Genomic DNA, 15,041 nt, shown 5'->3' on the forward strand with positions numbered 1-15,041 from the left:
CAAAGGAGAATATGCCTCTGCCTTGTTCTGTTTGCAGTGGAGATGTTTCAAGCTCCTCTGTTGTAGGTTTCCCATGGAGTGATTCCGCACGAGAATAAGAAGCAGTGGAAGATGGCGGAAATGGTTAGAATGCTACGCTAGAGAAAAGGGGTATGTCCTGATAACGTCAACTATTTATGAGCCACCTTAGTTAGACCCACCCACTTCCTCTCATTAATTAATTGAATTCCTTTTCCCACTCATTGTAGGCCCCTATTCGGATATAAGGCTGAATTGATAGGAGGATCTCGGATTGTTAGATTCACTAACCAAATATGGGAGACCGTTACCCCCAATAATTTTCCCATATCAAAGGTGTAAAAAAGTTTTCTTGCAAGGTATGTGTGCACTCAAGAAACGCATGTGTGCAGCTTTTGTTTTTTTTGGTCTCACAAGAAAGTCCCTCCCGTTCGCTCAATCGTTTGCTCTAGAGAAGCCGACCTCATGAGAAGCCTTCTTATTTAAACAACCAGGAACAGGCAAAAACAATGAACAAAGCCTTATAAGTATCCCCATGGCAATATACGAGTACGAGTGTATTATAAAACGAGGTACCTTACTAAGTCATGGTGGGTAATGTGATAGGTAAAAAATACTTGGTCCTTATAGATCTAAGCTAAGCAACCCCTTTAAGGGTTCAGTTCTCCAAAACCATGATCCACCGTACACCTCAACCTTATGACTTGTCCAGCATTGGTTCTATCTCGCTGCAGGTGACAATTACTGGTAGACATACATACCATTGCCTAATCCACGTAATGCACTACCACTGTTTCATCAACCTTTGTAACGCTTTGGTCTTCCACACCCATTTGCGTCTTTAATAGACATTAATGGGGTGAATCTCTCTCTCTCTCTCTCACACACACACACACATATTCACGGAATACCATTTGCTTCCAGAAAAGCGCTTGACAACACAACAATCTATCTCAGAAATTACTCAGACAGACAAAGATAGAGAGCAGCACACTGATCCAAAGACAGCACCATGCCTAACACTCACATAGCTTAAAGAAAAAAAAAAGCATACGGAATTGAGTCTAAAACCATGCCTTTCAACAAGGATTGGTTGTTGAAGGCATCGCACCAAGAATAGGTGGAATTGCTGCCGATAAGACAGACAAACTACGCAAAAAGACCACAAAATACAGTCATTTTGAAAACTAATGATGCCTTTGGAGAAGGATTCCTCAAAGGAAACTCATCAAGAGTAAATAGAAAAGCCAGCTGAGTCCTACATCCACTTGTGGAGGGATGAATCCATTGATGGTGTGTCACAAAAACTCTCATAGAGCCAGAGCTTGGAAAATCTGGTACAGCATCGATAAATGCTGATACAGTTGTATTAGTCTAAACAAGGGTTTGGGGATCGATTCCAGCACTTCAAAGGTGGGTAATGATTTTGTACATCTCATTTTCTGCCAATTTTGGTTTCTTAAACTGGCAAACAGTGTCACTTCAAATTCATAAAAATTCTTGCTGTGACTACTCTGTTGAGCATTGTAATGATTTTAGGAACGTGCTTTTCTTCCTCTTCGTGGCCTGGGTGCCAAAATCTCTTCCTTTTCTGTTGCAGCCCCATCATCCTCTCTCTCCTCTCTTCCACGCTTCTTCCCTTTCTTGTCATCTTCTGTTTGCTCTCCCGTATTTCGACCACCCTCAGACATTTCGCCACAAGCATCACCATTGTCAACATCACCTCCACTGCTTTCTAGAGATCTATTGCCACTCTTACTCTTCTGTTTCTTCTGTTGTTTCTGCAGGGCTTTCAAGAGACACTTGAGCTCCACCATGTCTCCTTCCTGATCCATCTGAAACCAAAAAGAACTAACTGCTTATTACTGTAACTACACAATCAAGAACATGCACGAACACATCGGTCATGCAGAAGATTTAGAATAGGCCATACAACAGGGGATGGAATTGATTACCAGCATACTACGAAGGAGCTCCTCAGAATACTCAGGGTACTTCTTGCAGACATCCAAAAACTCCTTTTCTTTCAAGGAACCAAATGTCAGTTTTGAATCACTATTACTTTTTTCATGAATGTGCATGGCTAATTCCCCCTCTTTGTTCTCAAGCACAGAAATATCGTCTGTCGCAGAACAACCAGCAGTTTTTTCAACTGCACAGCTTTGCTCTTCCTCATTGCCCTTGTCCGTTTCTGCATCAGAACCATCCTCCTCAGCAGCAGTACGCCTAAGGGACTGGATGACATCCTCCATTTGTCGATTCACCTGAAACTCTCAACATATTGCTTTAGTCCATGTATTTGTACCAACGAACAACATAGCTTCCAGTACATTTAATATAGTCTTGTGCATCATTGCATGATCTGGAGAAGCCCTTGCCCTAGTGTACCAACCTGTGGATTGACCAAGAAGTCGTTGATATCTACTTGACAAGATGGGCAACGTTTGATAACTTTTTGCACACGCAAAGAGCGCCCACCAACACCATGACGTTCACGAACATCTCCCTGTCCCAGGAAGGCAGCTAACAGACATGACTTGCAAAAATTATGCCCACAAGGAGTTGAAAGGGGCAACTTCAACACCTTCTTGCATAGCCCACAGCCAAATTCTGCAACCACATGCATTACATAATTCTCTCTCTCTCTCTCTCTCTCTCTCTCTCTCTCTCTCTCTCTCTCTATACACACACACACACACGTGTGTAAATGTGTGTGCATGCGTGTGCCATCACCTGGAATCTCTCACCTTTTTCAGCGTCTTTACATTCACCTCTCTCCACATGCACACACGATCGTTGCTCTTAAGGTTTACAAACATTTTAGATCAACAAGCCAAGCAAGGCACCCAATTTCATTGACGCTACTTGCCAAGAGAGAATCTCAGCAGAACCCTAATGTTCTGATTTCTACTTAACTACATCACAAAAGATTTTGTTGCTGGTGAGCAATTAAAAGATAAAAGTCCAAAGTCATGAAGGTTCCGCCAAAGCACATACTGATGATGCTCACATTGGTGGACAATCAAATGATGTGGATGTGGATGGATCCCATGAGATTCCCAAAGCCATATGAACCCCCCCTCCTTAAGTGTTAATGTGAGACTCATGTGAAAGGAAAACTTTTTTACACCTTCAAAAAACTTTAACTTAGAATCCCAAAGTAAAAGTGTTGCCTCACATATGGATGCCACATGGAGCTCTTTTCAAAAAAAGAAAAAAGGCGTAAGGTTAAGATCTTCAACACCCAGCTACTCCTTCAAAGATCTCTGAAATTCTGGTTAAGAAAAGGAGAGGTGCACCAATAAAATGGAGGGTGTCGGAGAAGCAGTGCTGTAAAGCTTATGTCGGTAACGCTAATGTGCCACAGGTTCTAGCTCGCAAGTGAAAAAAATGAGTTGTTTGGGGTCGCCTGTTGAATGTGATGCAGCTGCTGCTTGAAGATAAAGAGATGCAGCTTCTCAGCTATCTAGCTACTCAGAAATGCCCACATAGCCAAGCCAGTTACTAGTGTCACGCTGAGCTGGTTTTGTTTTAGAGAACCGCCTTACACTCAGCTTAGATAGGCAATCCAATCAAGGCACCCAATTTCATTGACACTTGTTGCCAAGCGAGAACCTTGGCTGGAACCATAATATTTTCTAATTAAGGACATCACAAAAGATTTTGTTGCTGGTGAGAACAATTAAAAGATAAAAATCTAAAGTCAATGAAGGTCATCCAAGCACATACTGATGAAGCTCACGTTGGTGGAGAATCAAATGATGTCGACGTGGATGATCCGGATCCCATGAGGTTCTCAAAGCCATATGAACCCCTCAAGCGTAAATGTGAGATCCATGTGAACATATCCTTATGGGAAACTCCTCCTCTATGGCAATGGCATTGTGCTCATTTTAAACTCAATAGAGGGGCTACGGAGACACTTGGAAGCCTTACAGGCCTTTTATGAGCAGCAAGACTCGACACTTGGCACAGAGACTATCAAAGACGCTTCACTTGACACTTGGCACAGAGACTATCAAAGACACTTAGGTGCTCGCAGCAACCCAGCCCGTTTAACTGTCGCCCCGGTTACTATCCAGATTGTCCCGTTTTGTAACAAACTATTATTGATTAAGCTTTCTTGTTTTGTAACGGCTTCTTGCAAACAGGGAGTACCCAGATTGATGTAAGAAGTAAATGGGATTATTCTCGAGTGAGGAAATAGGGAGATAGATGAATGAATGGAGAGTTGAGCTTAGGAGTTCATGAACTGGGTGATTGCCAGGGTAGTGTACTGTTGACAGTCCAAGCTAATATTGAAGAATGTCTCATGGGTTGGTCTCTGACTTGTCTCTATTCTGCACTGCATAGTTATGTCTATTCTGTGTCCATTCTGTGTTAATTGCATGCCTGTTTGGACGTTAACGTCTATCCAGAATCATGAAGAACCTAGGAACTAACCTGCTTGTAGTCAGGTCTAACTCCCCAAGCTTAGGCAGACCAACAGCTCAACGAGGCAACGTTGGCTTGTCGCATTGGGTACAGTTGCATTAGTCACTGCTCTTCATGTGCTGACTAGGTGGTCCGGAACCTCGTAAGTGCCGGGTCTTGACTGGACATCGACACTCTTGGCGATCCTACCGGGGAATGGTACGCCAGGAAGGGGAATAGGAAGGTAGAGGTTAGTTTTGCACAAAAAGTCTGAATACAGAAGCTAATGGACAATCCGACCACGCAGAGTGCAAAAATGTGGAGACAATCCAAGACAATGACAGCTATTCTGGAGATGACCATAAAAATCAAAGGACAAACAGTGTCAAGGGTCATCCAGGATGGAGGATCATGAGTAAATATGATATCAGAGAGCCTAGCGAAGAAGCTAGGAATTACGAAAATGCAGCCTGCTCCATTCTAGGTCCGAGTGGCTAATCAAAGAAGATTCTAACCGGTGGAAATCATAAGGGGAGAACAAACTGAGGTGACAAGATGTAGGAATCATCAAGGGAGAACAAATCGAGATAGCAGGATCAGGAGTAAATATAATATCAGACAGCCTGGCGAAGAAGCTAGGAATTACAGAAATGCAACCTACTCCATTCTAGATGCGGGTGGTTGATTAGAGAAGAGTCTGACCAGTGGAAATCATCAGGGAAGAAGAAATTAAGTTCATTGCCATGTTTATAGTCCTAAAGATGATAGAGATCGCGGGTGCATATTCCATGTTGCTTTGAAGACCTGGGCTCATAAGTGGAAGAATCAAACACAACTAGGATACGGACAAGATAACAATCCGGAGAGGAAAAAAGAAGGTATGCATGTCAGTTGCAGGAAGGATAAGTTAAATCTGGCCAGCCGACCTTTGCATGCAGAAGGCCTAAACTACTTGGAAGGGGTGGAAGATGACGAGGAAGAGAAGATCCTGAAAGAAAATCCAAACCTGCTGTCACTCTTCGAAGTAGACATTGAGTGGATTGTCCAAAGATACGATCCAAAAGTCTTGGTTACTCATCATGAAGTGTTGAGGTGGCAGGATGTATGTTCATTGCCGTGTTTATAGTCCTTAATATGACAGAGATCGCGGGTGCATATTCCATGTTGCTCGGAAGACCTTGGCTCTCAAAGTGGGAGAATCAAACACAACTGGGATACGGACAGGATTACAATCCGAAGAGGAAAAAAGAAGATATGCATCTTGGTTGCAGAGAAGGATAAGTTAAATCTGGCCAGACCACTTTTGCATGCAGAAGGCCTAAACTACTTGGAAGGGATGGAAGATGACGAGGAAGGGTAGATCCTAAAAGAAAATCCAGACCTGCTGTCACTCTTCGAGGTAGACATTGAGTGGATTGTCCAAAGGTACTATCCAAAAGTCCTAGTCACTCATCCTGAAGTGATGATGAATGTAGAAAGTACAAAGGAAGATGAGGAAGACAATCATGACAAGATAGTAGATATACAGGCCGAGCAAGTTAAGGCCATGGTTGCTCTCAAGCACGAAGAGAAGAGATGTAATATTAGGATCCGGGAAGATTGAGGAAGTAAACCTAGGAGATGATCAAGAGCCCATAGTAATCAGAGCCAGCGCAAAGTTGAGTCAAGAATTCAGAGAAAAACTCCTCGAGTTATTGAGATCCTACAAGGATGTATTTGCATGGAACTACTCTGACATGAAAGAAATTGATCCCAGCATTTATCAGCACAAGATCGATCTAAAGGAGGATGCAATTCCTATCAGGCAGCGTAGGTATAGGATGAACCCTAACTACGCCAAGTAGGTCAAAGCCAACTTAGTCTCCCCTTTCCAATGGTGCCCTTGGCTCGTGGTCAATCTTGTTTGACTTTTTGCTTTTTCCTACTTTTTGACCAAGAATGGTGCTTTTTCTTAATCAATCCTTATGGACCCTGTCCCAGTGTTTTCTTCCACCTATTTGGTGTCCGGGCATGGATTTCATTATATGAAATAGAGCTAGGAGGGCCAAATAGTTACACAAAAAGAAAAAAGAAGAAAGAAGGGACTTCCGAGTCAGCTTTTGGTGAAGACATCTTAGAATGAGATTCTAGTCGGGAGTCAGACGCCGAAGAGCGAAAGCCCCGGAAGAAGAAAGATAGGAATCATGCAGTGGATGTTCAAGAAGAACCGAAGGCTGCCCTACCCTAGCCAAGCTTGTCGGAGAACACGTAGGAGATCCGGACTAAGACCGGGTGTCTGGTGCACGAAGTGTAATAACCAAGGTCATACAAAGGAAGAGTGTCAGATGAAAAGCACGCAGGAGCCATGTGCTATCTGTGGAAAGAGCAACCACACCACTGACACATGTTTTTACAACACTCCAAACAGGAATCCTAGAGGCAACAACGTTAGCCACAATAGGTCCAAGCTGTCAATCAAGTCACCACCGGGACTCAAAACAATAGACCTTATGGAAGAGGAGGTGGAAGATGTGGATAGAGAGTAGTCAGGCTGATATGCTACTACTACAGTGCCCCAGGGCATAGGCAAAATGTCTACCCCGTACTATAACGCCATCGACAGTAACTGCAAGAAGCAAGACCACAAAGAGAGGCAAACCCAACAGGAACTGATACAACGGTAAATATGGTAAAAATGGATCAATGGGTAGAAAAACAACATGAAAAAACACCTGTAGTCATTGTCTGTCATAGAATGACTATGGGTGATAGCCATTCTGCTCTGTCAATCGAATAGATAAACCCCACTCTCAATAGCTTATCTATCTCCTACTTGTGGGTCATCCCCGTGGTATGCTTGACATCAGAGATCTTGTGCGTCGACATCGACATCGACTTGGATATCCTACATCATCATATTTGTTTGTTTTGTATTCATTGATTGTATTGATCCTGGTCAGCGTGCTCGTGGATTGTTCCTAAATAAATTCCTAAAAGGGGGCGGGGCCTGTTCCCCGCTCAATGTGGTGTACTGTACAAGATCCCTGTTCCCTTTTCTCTCTCCCCCCTCTCTTTATATTTTTATCTCTTGGACACGTGGTTGAGTCTGTCACTGCACGCCCCACTGGGCTTACATTTTGTCTTTCTTTTTCTTCTTGGGGTCTTTGCTTGTCTGCTTCAAGATCCCTTCTGCTCTAGTTATTCCTGCTACAACTAGTTCAAGATCCCTTCTACTCTCCAAATCATACGAGGCTACCAAATAATCCTCTGTTGGCCTCTTCTTTTAAATCAGCCTTTGCATCTTTTCCAGTACCTCCGTGATGGTCTTGTCTCTCCGGAATCTTTTCAAGAAGCCCTTCTTCAATTTCTCAAATGTCTGGAAGTACTCCAAACCATATTGAGCGTACCAGCTAGTGGCCTTGCCACCTAGAGTTGTCGCAACGCACTCTGTCTGTTGCAGCAATGGGGCTCGAGGGGCCAAGAAGATGGTCTCGAAGGTGAAGATGTGAGCACCTAGATCCTCCTCACTCTTGTCCTTGAACTTCGTGTATTTGAGAGACATCCTTCCCACAGCTACTGGTTCTTCTTTTTGATCTTCTTGCCTCCTGTTTTGGAAGCTCTTGGTGTTCTTCCTCTCCCTCCTAATTTCTCAGAGGTTCCTGATTCTCCCATTCTTGTTGCCGTGGAATCCCTTCTCAAAGTCTTCTTGGACAATGCAGTCACCCTTCACTTCCTGAGACCTCCGACTCCCTACGGAAGTACCACATTGCTCTACTTAAGCTTTCTTCATTTTCCATGCACTGTCCATTGCACTCCTATGACTCCCTTTTGTGAACATACTCACACAAGGACGTACACACTTTCTCTCTTGATCTACCATGACTAGCTTCTCTATTCAGACTTTCTCTGACCGCTACCTTCCTACATCCCTTTCTTGGCATACCAATCCCCAGTAGGATCGCCCCAAAAGTGTCGATGTCCCCAGTAGGATCGCCAAAAGTCTTGGATGATGCAGTCGTCCTTCACTTCGTGAGACCTCCAACTTCCTGCACGGTACCGCATTGCTCTGCTTCAGCTTTCTTTATTCTCCATGCACTATCCATTACACTCCTATGACTCCTTCGTAAACATACTCACACAAGGACGTGCACACTCTCTCACTTGATCTACCCTGACTAGCTTCTCTATTCAGACTTTCTGTGCAGAACTAACCTCTACCTTCCTACTCTCTTTCCTGGCATCATAGTTGTCACGGTACAAAATACGATACCATACGAGAATTTTTGGTACGATATGAAATTTTCAGATACCGTAAGATAAAGTACGGTTTTTTTTTAACACTTATAAACTATGGAGCTTCAAGCTTGAAAGTGAGGGAAGGTTGGGGGAAAAAAGTCTACAGTGCTTGAGGAACCAGAACATGGAGATGTGTCTCTCCCAGTTGGATATCCCAATTGTCTCCAAAAAAGAACCTGCATGGGTAATGCAATACCAAATGTCTCCCAGTGTAGCGTTTATGACTAAGGGACCATCCTTGCACAAATACGAGCAGTGCATCTAGGGTCATAGGCCTAGGGACTCCTCTCTAGATCAAAATGGCCATGTCCAAATCTTCTCCATCGTACATAACTTGAGGATCTGACTGTCTAGCCTACCTATACTAGGGATCTCCAAGTGATGTAGTAAGATTCTCTTATCCTACCAATCAAGTGTACACTACCAATCTACCTTGACAGATTTTTTACGTCTCTCAGCAACCCCATATGGAATATTGAGTGGACATGAAAGTTGCGAGGTATTGCGGGCATTTGGGATCTTCGCTAAGCAAGATTTCTATATTTTTTTAGCATTTGGAATTTTTTTCTCAAGAGGGAGGGGGGGAACCTCGTACCGTACGATATCATATGGTTCTGTACCGTACAAACCATACAATACGAATGGATTCGTACCAGTACGAGAAACAACTATGCCTGGCATACCAATCCCTAGTAGGATCGCCAAAAGTGTCGATGTTTGGTCAAGACCCGGCACTTACGTGGTTCTGGATCACCTAGTCGGCTCATGAAGAGTAGTGACTAATGCAACTGTACCCAATGCGCAAGCCAACGCTGGCGCGTTGAGCTACCGGTCTGCCTAAGCTTGGGGAGTTAGACGTGACTACATGTAGGTTAGTTCCTAGGTCCTTCATGATTCCGGATAGAAGTTAACGTCAAGACATGCATGCAATTAACACAGAATGGACACATAATGCACAGAACTATGCAATGCAAAATAGAGACAAGTCTGAGACCAACCCATGATACATTCTTCAATATTAGCTTGGACTTTCAACAGTACAATACCCTGGCAATCACCCAGCTCAGGAGCTCCTAAGCTCAACTATCCATTCATTCATCTATCTCTCTATTTCCTCACTCGAAAATAATCCCATTTACTTCTTACATCAATCTAGGTACTACCTGTTTGCAAGAAGCCGTTACAAGTTGTTATAAAACAAGAAAGCTTAACCCATAATAGTTTGTTACAAAGCGGGACAATCTAGGCGGCAGACCTGATAGTTGGCACTATTGTAGCTCAGACGGCCGAGATTCCATCCCTTCATATCTGCATAGCCTCTCTGGAGTCAACAAGCCATGTCGCTTCCTCGCCTCTGGGGAGATCATACTTTGCATAGAGTTGAGTACTTCCGCCTCCTAGGCCAATGCTTCATGTACCGGTAAATGGGACACCTTGCTAGAGCAAGCACCCACTAGAGGTCCGCAGCAGGTGCCTCCAGTGGTCTTAGCCCCCCTTGTTCCCAGTTCAGATCCTCATCAAGGGGGTGGGGGGTACTCTTTCCCAGGCACCAAGACCCGGCCTTGGTCAATCCCAGTGCAAGAGTGGCAAACCTTAGTCCCTAGTGGGTGCCTCCGAGGGTCCCTCCCCCAGACCTCGTTCCCAATTCAGATCCTCATCACGGGTGTGGGGGGAGTACCGGCTCCTAGGCACTAGAGCACCAAGACTCAGGCCTCGGTTGATCCCAATGTAGGACAGGAGCAAACCGTTGGCCCGAGGCGGAACCACCTCAACAAGCTTCCAGAGCAAAGCGGCACTACCAACAGGCGCACTAGGCTAGCAAGACACGGGAGGATATGGTTTTGTCAGAGAGCCGTTATCTAAGCAGCCCCCCAATGGTGATGGGGCCTCCCATTACCCTCGAGGAACTTGCCTCCAACCCCCCTTGTCTAGAGCTCCTTGCCTCACCGAGACCCCTCTCCAGGCATCCAGATTCCCCCGAGGCTCACTGACCCTTCAGAGCCTTCAACGGGCCCGATCTTGCAACCCCCCCCCCCTCCCCTTCTGCTCTAGCTTTCTCCCATGCACCTCCCTCCGCTCAAACTTCATTGGAACCACCTCCGAACCCCCCTCCCCTCCCCTCCTCGCCTCTCCGAAGCACTCCCGTCGCCCTTTGGTCATGCCTGACCCAGACCGGAGGCAACAAGCTAGTTCAATCCGCCATTTGATCCATCGTTCCACGGAGTTGGTAGAGAAAAACATCATTGCCTCTCTCGTGCGGGCACTCCCTCCAGAGACAAAAGCTCCCTGCCCCACCCCCCAACGTGCTGGAGCAGCTAGTTCACTACAACATCTTCTCATGCCTTCCCATCGAAGGAGCCACTATGTTCGGAAACAGTCGCTCCCATTCGTATACCTGTGGTGTTACCTGGAGAGTCATGCGATGATCTCCTCCTTCCCCTTGACTGAAGCACCGGGGACAGATTGGAGTATGGAGTCGGTGTCTATAGCTATACCTCTCACGATTTGAATGATCTGCGTATCACTAACGTGCTTACTCACTTCTAGCCCTTGGCACGAATAGAGTTGGGTGGCTACGGCCACATAGATCCAGAAGAGCAAATGGTGTCTACAGCCAGCCTGGAGATGCTTCCTTTTGTGTTTCTTCATGTTACTCCTTCCCCCCTCTTACAAATACCTACATTGGGACAGGTGGAGTCCAAAGTATTGCACATAGTGGCAATACTATTTCCCCCTCCTACAAATACCAACATTGTGACAGGTGGAGCCCAGAGTATGCATATTCCAAGGCTCGGACAAAGTGGCTCCACATGGAGGGTAAGATTAGTGCCCATCTGGCGTGGCTTCACCCCACGACCGACAATGACTAGTCTCCATTGAAACCCACGCCCAAGACTCTTGAGTGGACGACAGTTTTGACAGTTCCAACAACCACAAATCTTAGTTATGTGGATTGTGTCATGGAACATTCACAGTTTTGGGGGAGGACGTAGTGCTTTGCGAGGCATGGAGTTGGTGGACCCATCAACATTCTCTTCATCAAGGAGCATCATCTTTCAGAGGGGCATACCCACCACTTGTAGGAAGATCCTACAGGGAAGGAATCACACCTTCTAGTCCTATTCCTTTGGCCCCTTCGGGACACAAGGTGGAGTATGCAGCAAGCAATTATTGCCTAAACGAGCTTAGCGGGTGACCCTAAGAATTGGAGAGGAAAGTGTGGGCTTTCTAAACGTGTAAGCGGGATTTTCACTCACGATCAGCCGCAGGCGCTCGGGATGCAAGCCTTGGAGAGATTAGCAGTTTATTACAAGAGGCACTACAGAGCAAACTGGCTATAGCTTCCAAGAGCAGGAGAGGACCATTCGCCGAAGCCTAGCTTCCTTACAACAGCTCAAACGAGTGCACAAGATAGGCCAAGGATTGAGGGTCAGTGGGCTGCAGCCCATACAGAGCTTAGATCCATAGAGGAGTGGATTGCAAGACCGCACATACGGAGAGAAGGTTTCTGCAGGTTGCAAGGCCAGGATGGATCCATTGTTACAAACCTCTCTCCCCCCCCCCCCCCCCATGTGAGAGACATTGCAACAGATTTCTTCAGGTCTGTCCTAACAAGTGCCCCCCCATCTTCCCAAGTGCTGGATGCACATGAGCAGGTTTGGCGACATACAAGAGAGGTAGTTCCTCCTGAACTCCAGACTTTCCTATTGACTCCCTTCACTGCAGAGAAGCTAGCGAAGGCTATCACGACACTACTTGGGGGGAAAATAAATGCCTAGGAGAGGACAGGCTTTCCAGTCTCCTTATTTCTTCGACATTGGGATCTCATGGAAGGCAGCCTCAGTGCTGCCTTCAATGAGATAATGATTACGGGAGCTATGCCAGAGAGGCTGTCAGAGGGATTGATCCATCAAACTCCCATATAGGGTGGAGACCGATTGGATATTTAGCACTAAAGACCCGTCACCCTCCTAGGGACCACCTACAAAATTCTAGCCAAGGCCATCAGCCGACGACTACAACCCTTCCTCCCTGACTTGATCCATGGTAGACAAACGGGTTTCGTTTAGCATTGGAGCATTCTGAACATCATCTTCACTTTCTAGGAGGCACCACATTGGCCAAGTTGCGGTAACACGATCTTATTGTTCTCCTTCTTGATTTCAAGAAAGCCTATGACAGAGTGGACTAGGGCATACTGGAGGGGACGATGTGCATGATGGGATTTCCGGAGGAGTGGGCCCAAGGTGTTTCTAGACTTTACTCAGCCTCAAATAGCCATGTTCTCATTCAGGGAGCCACAAGCGACAGAATTTTGCTTTCACGCTCAGTCCAGCAAGGCCATCCACTAGCACCTTATATTTCTGTTTGTGGCCGAGGCCATGAGTAGTTTTCTCTCCACTCAGAAGACAAGGCTCCAGGGGTTGTGTCTTCACATCTGCACGTAGGAGGAGCTGACTGATGTTCATTGATGTCACAACAGCATACCTAAACGGAGACGAGGGGAACCTCCACACACAGATTCGTCGAGGCGATAGAGATCCTCTACTATGCATCGAGAGCACATGTCAACTGGCACAAGTCATGTGGATTTCGGGTTCGCTCATCGTCCACCTCGACTTGGCGTCCAGTCAAGGGGCACTCCACTTCGTTATCTTGGATGCTACCTGGGCATCGATATCTCCCCGAAGCAACAGCTAGCCCCTCTTCTTCTGAGCATTTGCCTGAGTACGAGATTGATTTTCATGGAGATGTGAGCTTGTGGCTTTAGCCCTGCATTTGAGGATAGATTTGGAGCGCCAATCTCTTGCGTGCTTGGGACCATCTCAAGCCGGCCATTCAACAATCAACTCCTGTTGCCTCCGCGGAGCGTGTCCGACAGCCTATGATCTAGAACCCCCTAGTCTATCTCGCCAGTGGTAGCATGCTAAGGGCTTGCCCACATATATCGTGGGAAGCTTTGAGCATGGGTCCTGCTAGGTCACTTGGAGATTGGCTTACGTTCAGACAGTTGTCCCCAGAGGCCTAGGAGAGGAGCCTCGCCATCGACTCTTCCATCCCTCCAAAGTGGCTGGCCCCGATCCCAGACCCTTCTCCCCCATTGTGGCTAGGAGTGTTCAGGCGTGATATACCCTTAGTAGTCCATGACACGGATGAGAGCTCCGCCTTACCTTCTCTATTGGACCTCATGGCAGACTAGAGATAGCAAAGCCCCCCATGGAGGATTTCATGGGATGCACCTTGTAGAGGGTGAGGGTGATTGCTTTCCATGCGCATGAATGGCATATTGACCCTCCACCAGCCAAGGTGGTCAGAGAGGGACTCTGGTGTTAGTGGATTTGGGATGGCCGGCCTCTCACACACCTCCAATGGCACTGGAGGGAGTGGACATGCCATGACCTAGGTGATAGGGAGGAGACTCCTAGTACCCCCTTTTTTGCATACACCGCATGGCTGAGCCGTAGGATCTAGATGCCAAAGGTTGCAATAGCAACAAGACACTGGCAGTCCCAAGGCCACTCCCTCCAATGGCATGTCCACTCCCTCCAATGGCACTGGAGGGAGTGGACATGCCATGACCTAGGTGACAGGGAGGAGACTCCTAGTACCCCCTTTTTTGCATACACCGCATGGCTGGGCCGTAGGATCTAGATGCCAAAGGTTGCAATAGCAACAAGACACTGGCAGTCCCAAGGCCTCTCATTGCAATTTCTCTCAGATTTTTGGAAGCGGTTGCGGGATAGTTTTCAACTGCAGAAGATCACTCTCTTTCTATGGCAGCTCGCACATAGGAGCTTGGCAGTTGGCACTTTGTTGGCCATTGGAGATAGGCCAGCAATCTGTCCGATGTGAGGCCATTCCCAAGAGTCCCAACATCATTGTCTTTGGGATTGCATAAAGGCTCAGCAAGTTTGGTAGTGGATTCTTCACATCTTTAGCCGGCCCCCCTCCCACACTTTTACGTTAGGCATTGTTGCTTGGGCCACTGCAGCCGAGGCTGAGGCCATCATGTCATATGAGGAGGAGGGAGGGGACTAGCCCTTTAGGTCTCTCACCTTTGTATTTCCACAATGCCAGTCCCAGCTCCCTCTACTAGTCACTAGACTCCAGATTCTTGCCAAAGATGGGAGATTTGCAGCAGTATTGCCGCATGGCATATCTGGAGAGCTTGATGCAAAGAAGCCATTGAATACACCCTCACTCCGCCAGCGGAGTCCATCCAGAGCATTTGCCCCGATATCATTCATACCCTCCATACACAATGGGGGAAGCTTCTGGGTGGTTTAGACCACATACACTAGCGTCCAGAGGCCCTCTTGAGGATCAGGCGGCCC

General features: G+C 46.6%; 1 protein-coding gene across 2 annotated transcripts in view; it reads right to left on the reverse strand.

Annotated features, from left to right (window-relative positions):
- Nucleotides 1-1,012: 1,012 nt before the first annotated feature.
- The window catches only part of LOC147624863 (E3 ubiquitin-protein ligase ORTHRUS 2-like), a 59,048-nt gene continuing 45,019 nt past the window's right edge, over nt 1,013-15,041 (reverse strand). For both annotated transcript variants that reach the window (XM_086818098.1, XM_086818097.1), the window contains exons 8-10: nt 2,411-2,628; nt 1,974-2,282; nt 1,013-1,853 (exon numbers count right to left, since the gene is read on the reverse strand). In XM_086818098.1, the coding sequence (XP_086674224.1) occupies nt 1,554-1,853; nt 1,974-2,282; nt 2,411-2,628 (827 nt within the window). In that variant the 3' untranslated portion in view covers nt 1,013-1,553. The remainder of the gene's footprint in view (nt 1,854-1,973; nt 2,283-2,410; nt 2,629-15,041) is intronic.

The sequence above is a fragment of the Cibotium barometz genome, chromosome 24 (assembly GCF_041138505.1).
Source record: "Cibotium barometz isolate CiBa-2024 chromosome 24, ASM4113850v1, whole genome shotgun sequence".
In the NCBI taxonomy this organism is placed as follows: Eukaryota; Viridiplantae; Streptophyta; class Polypodiopsida; order Cyatheales; family Cibotiaceae; genus Cibotium; species Cibotium barometz.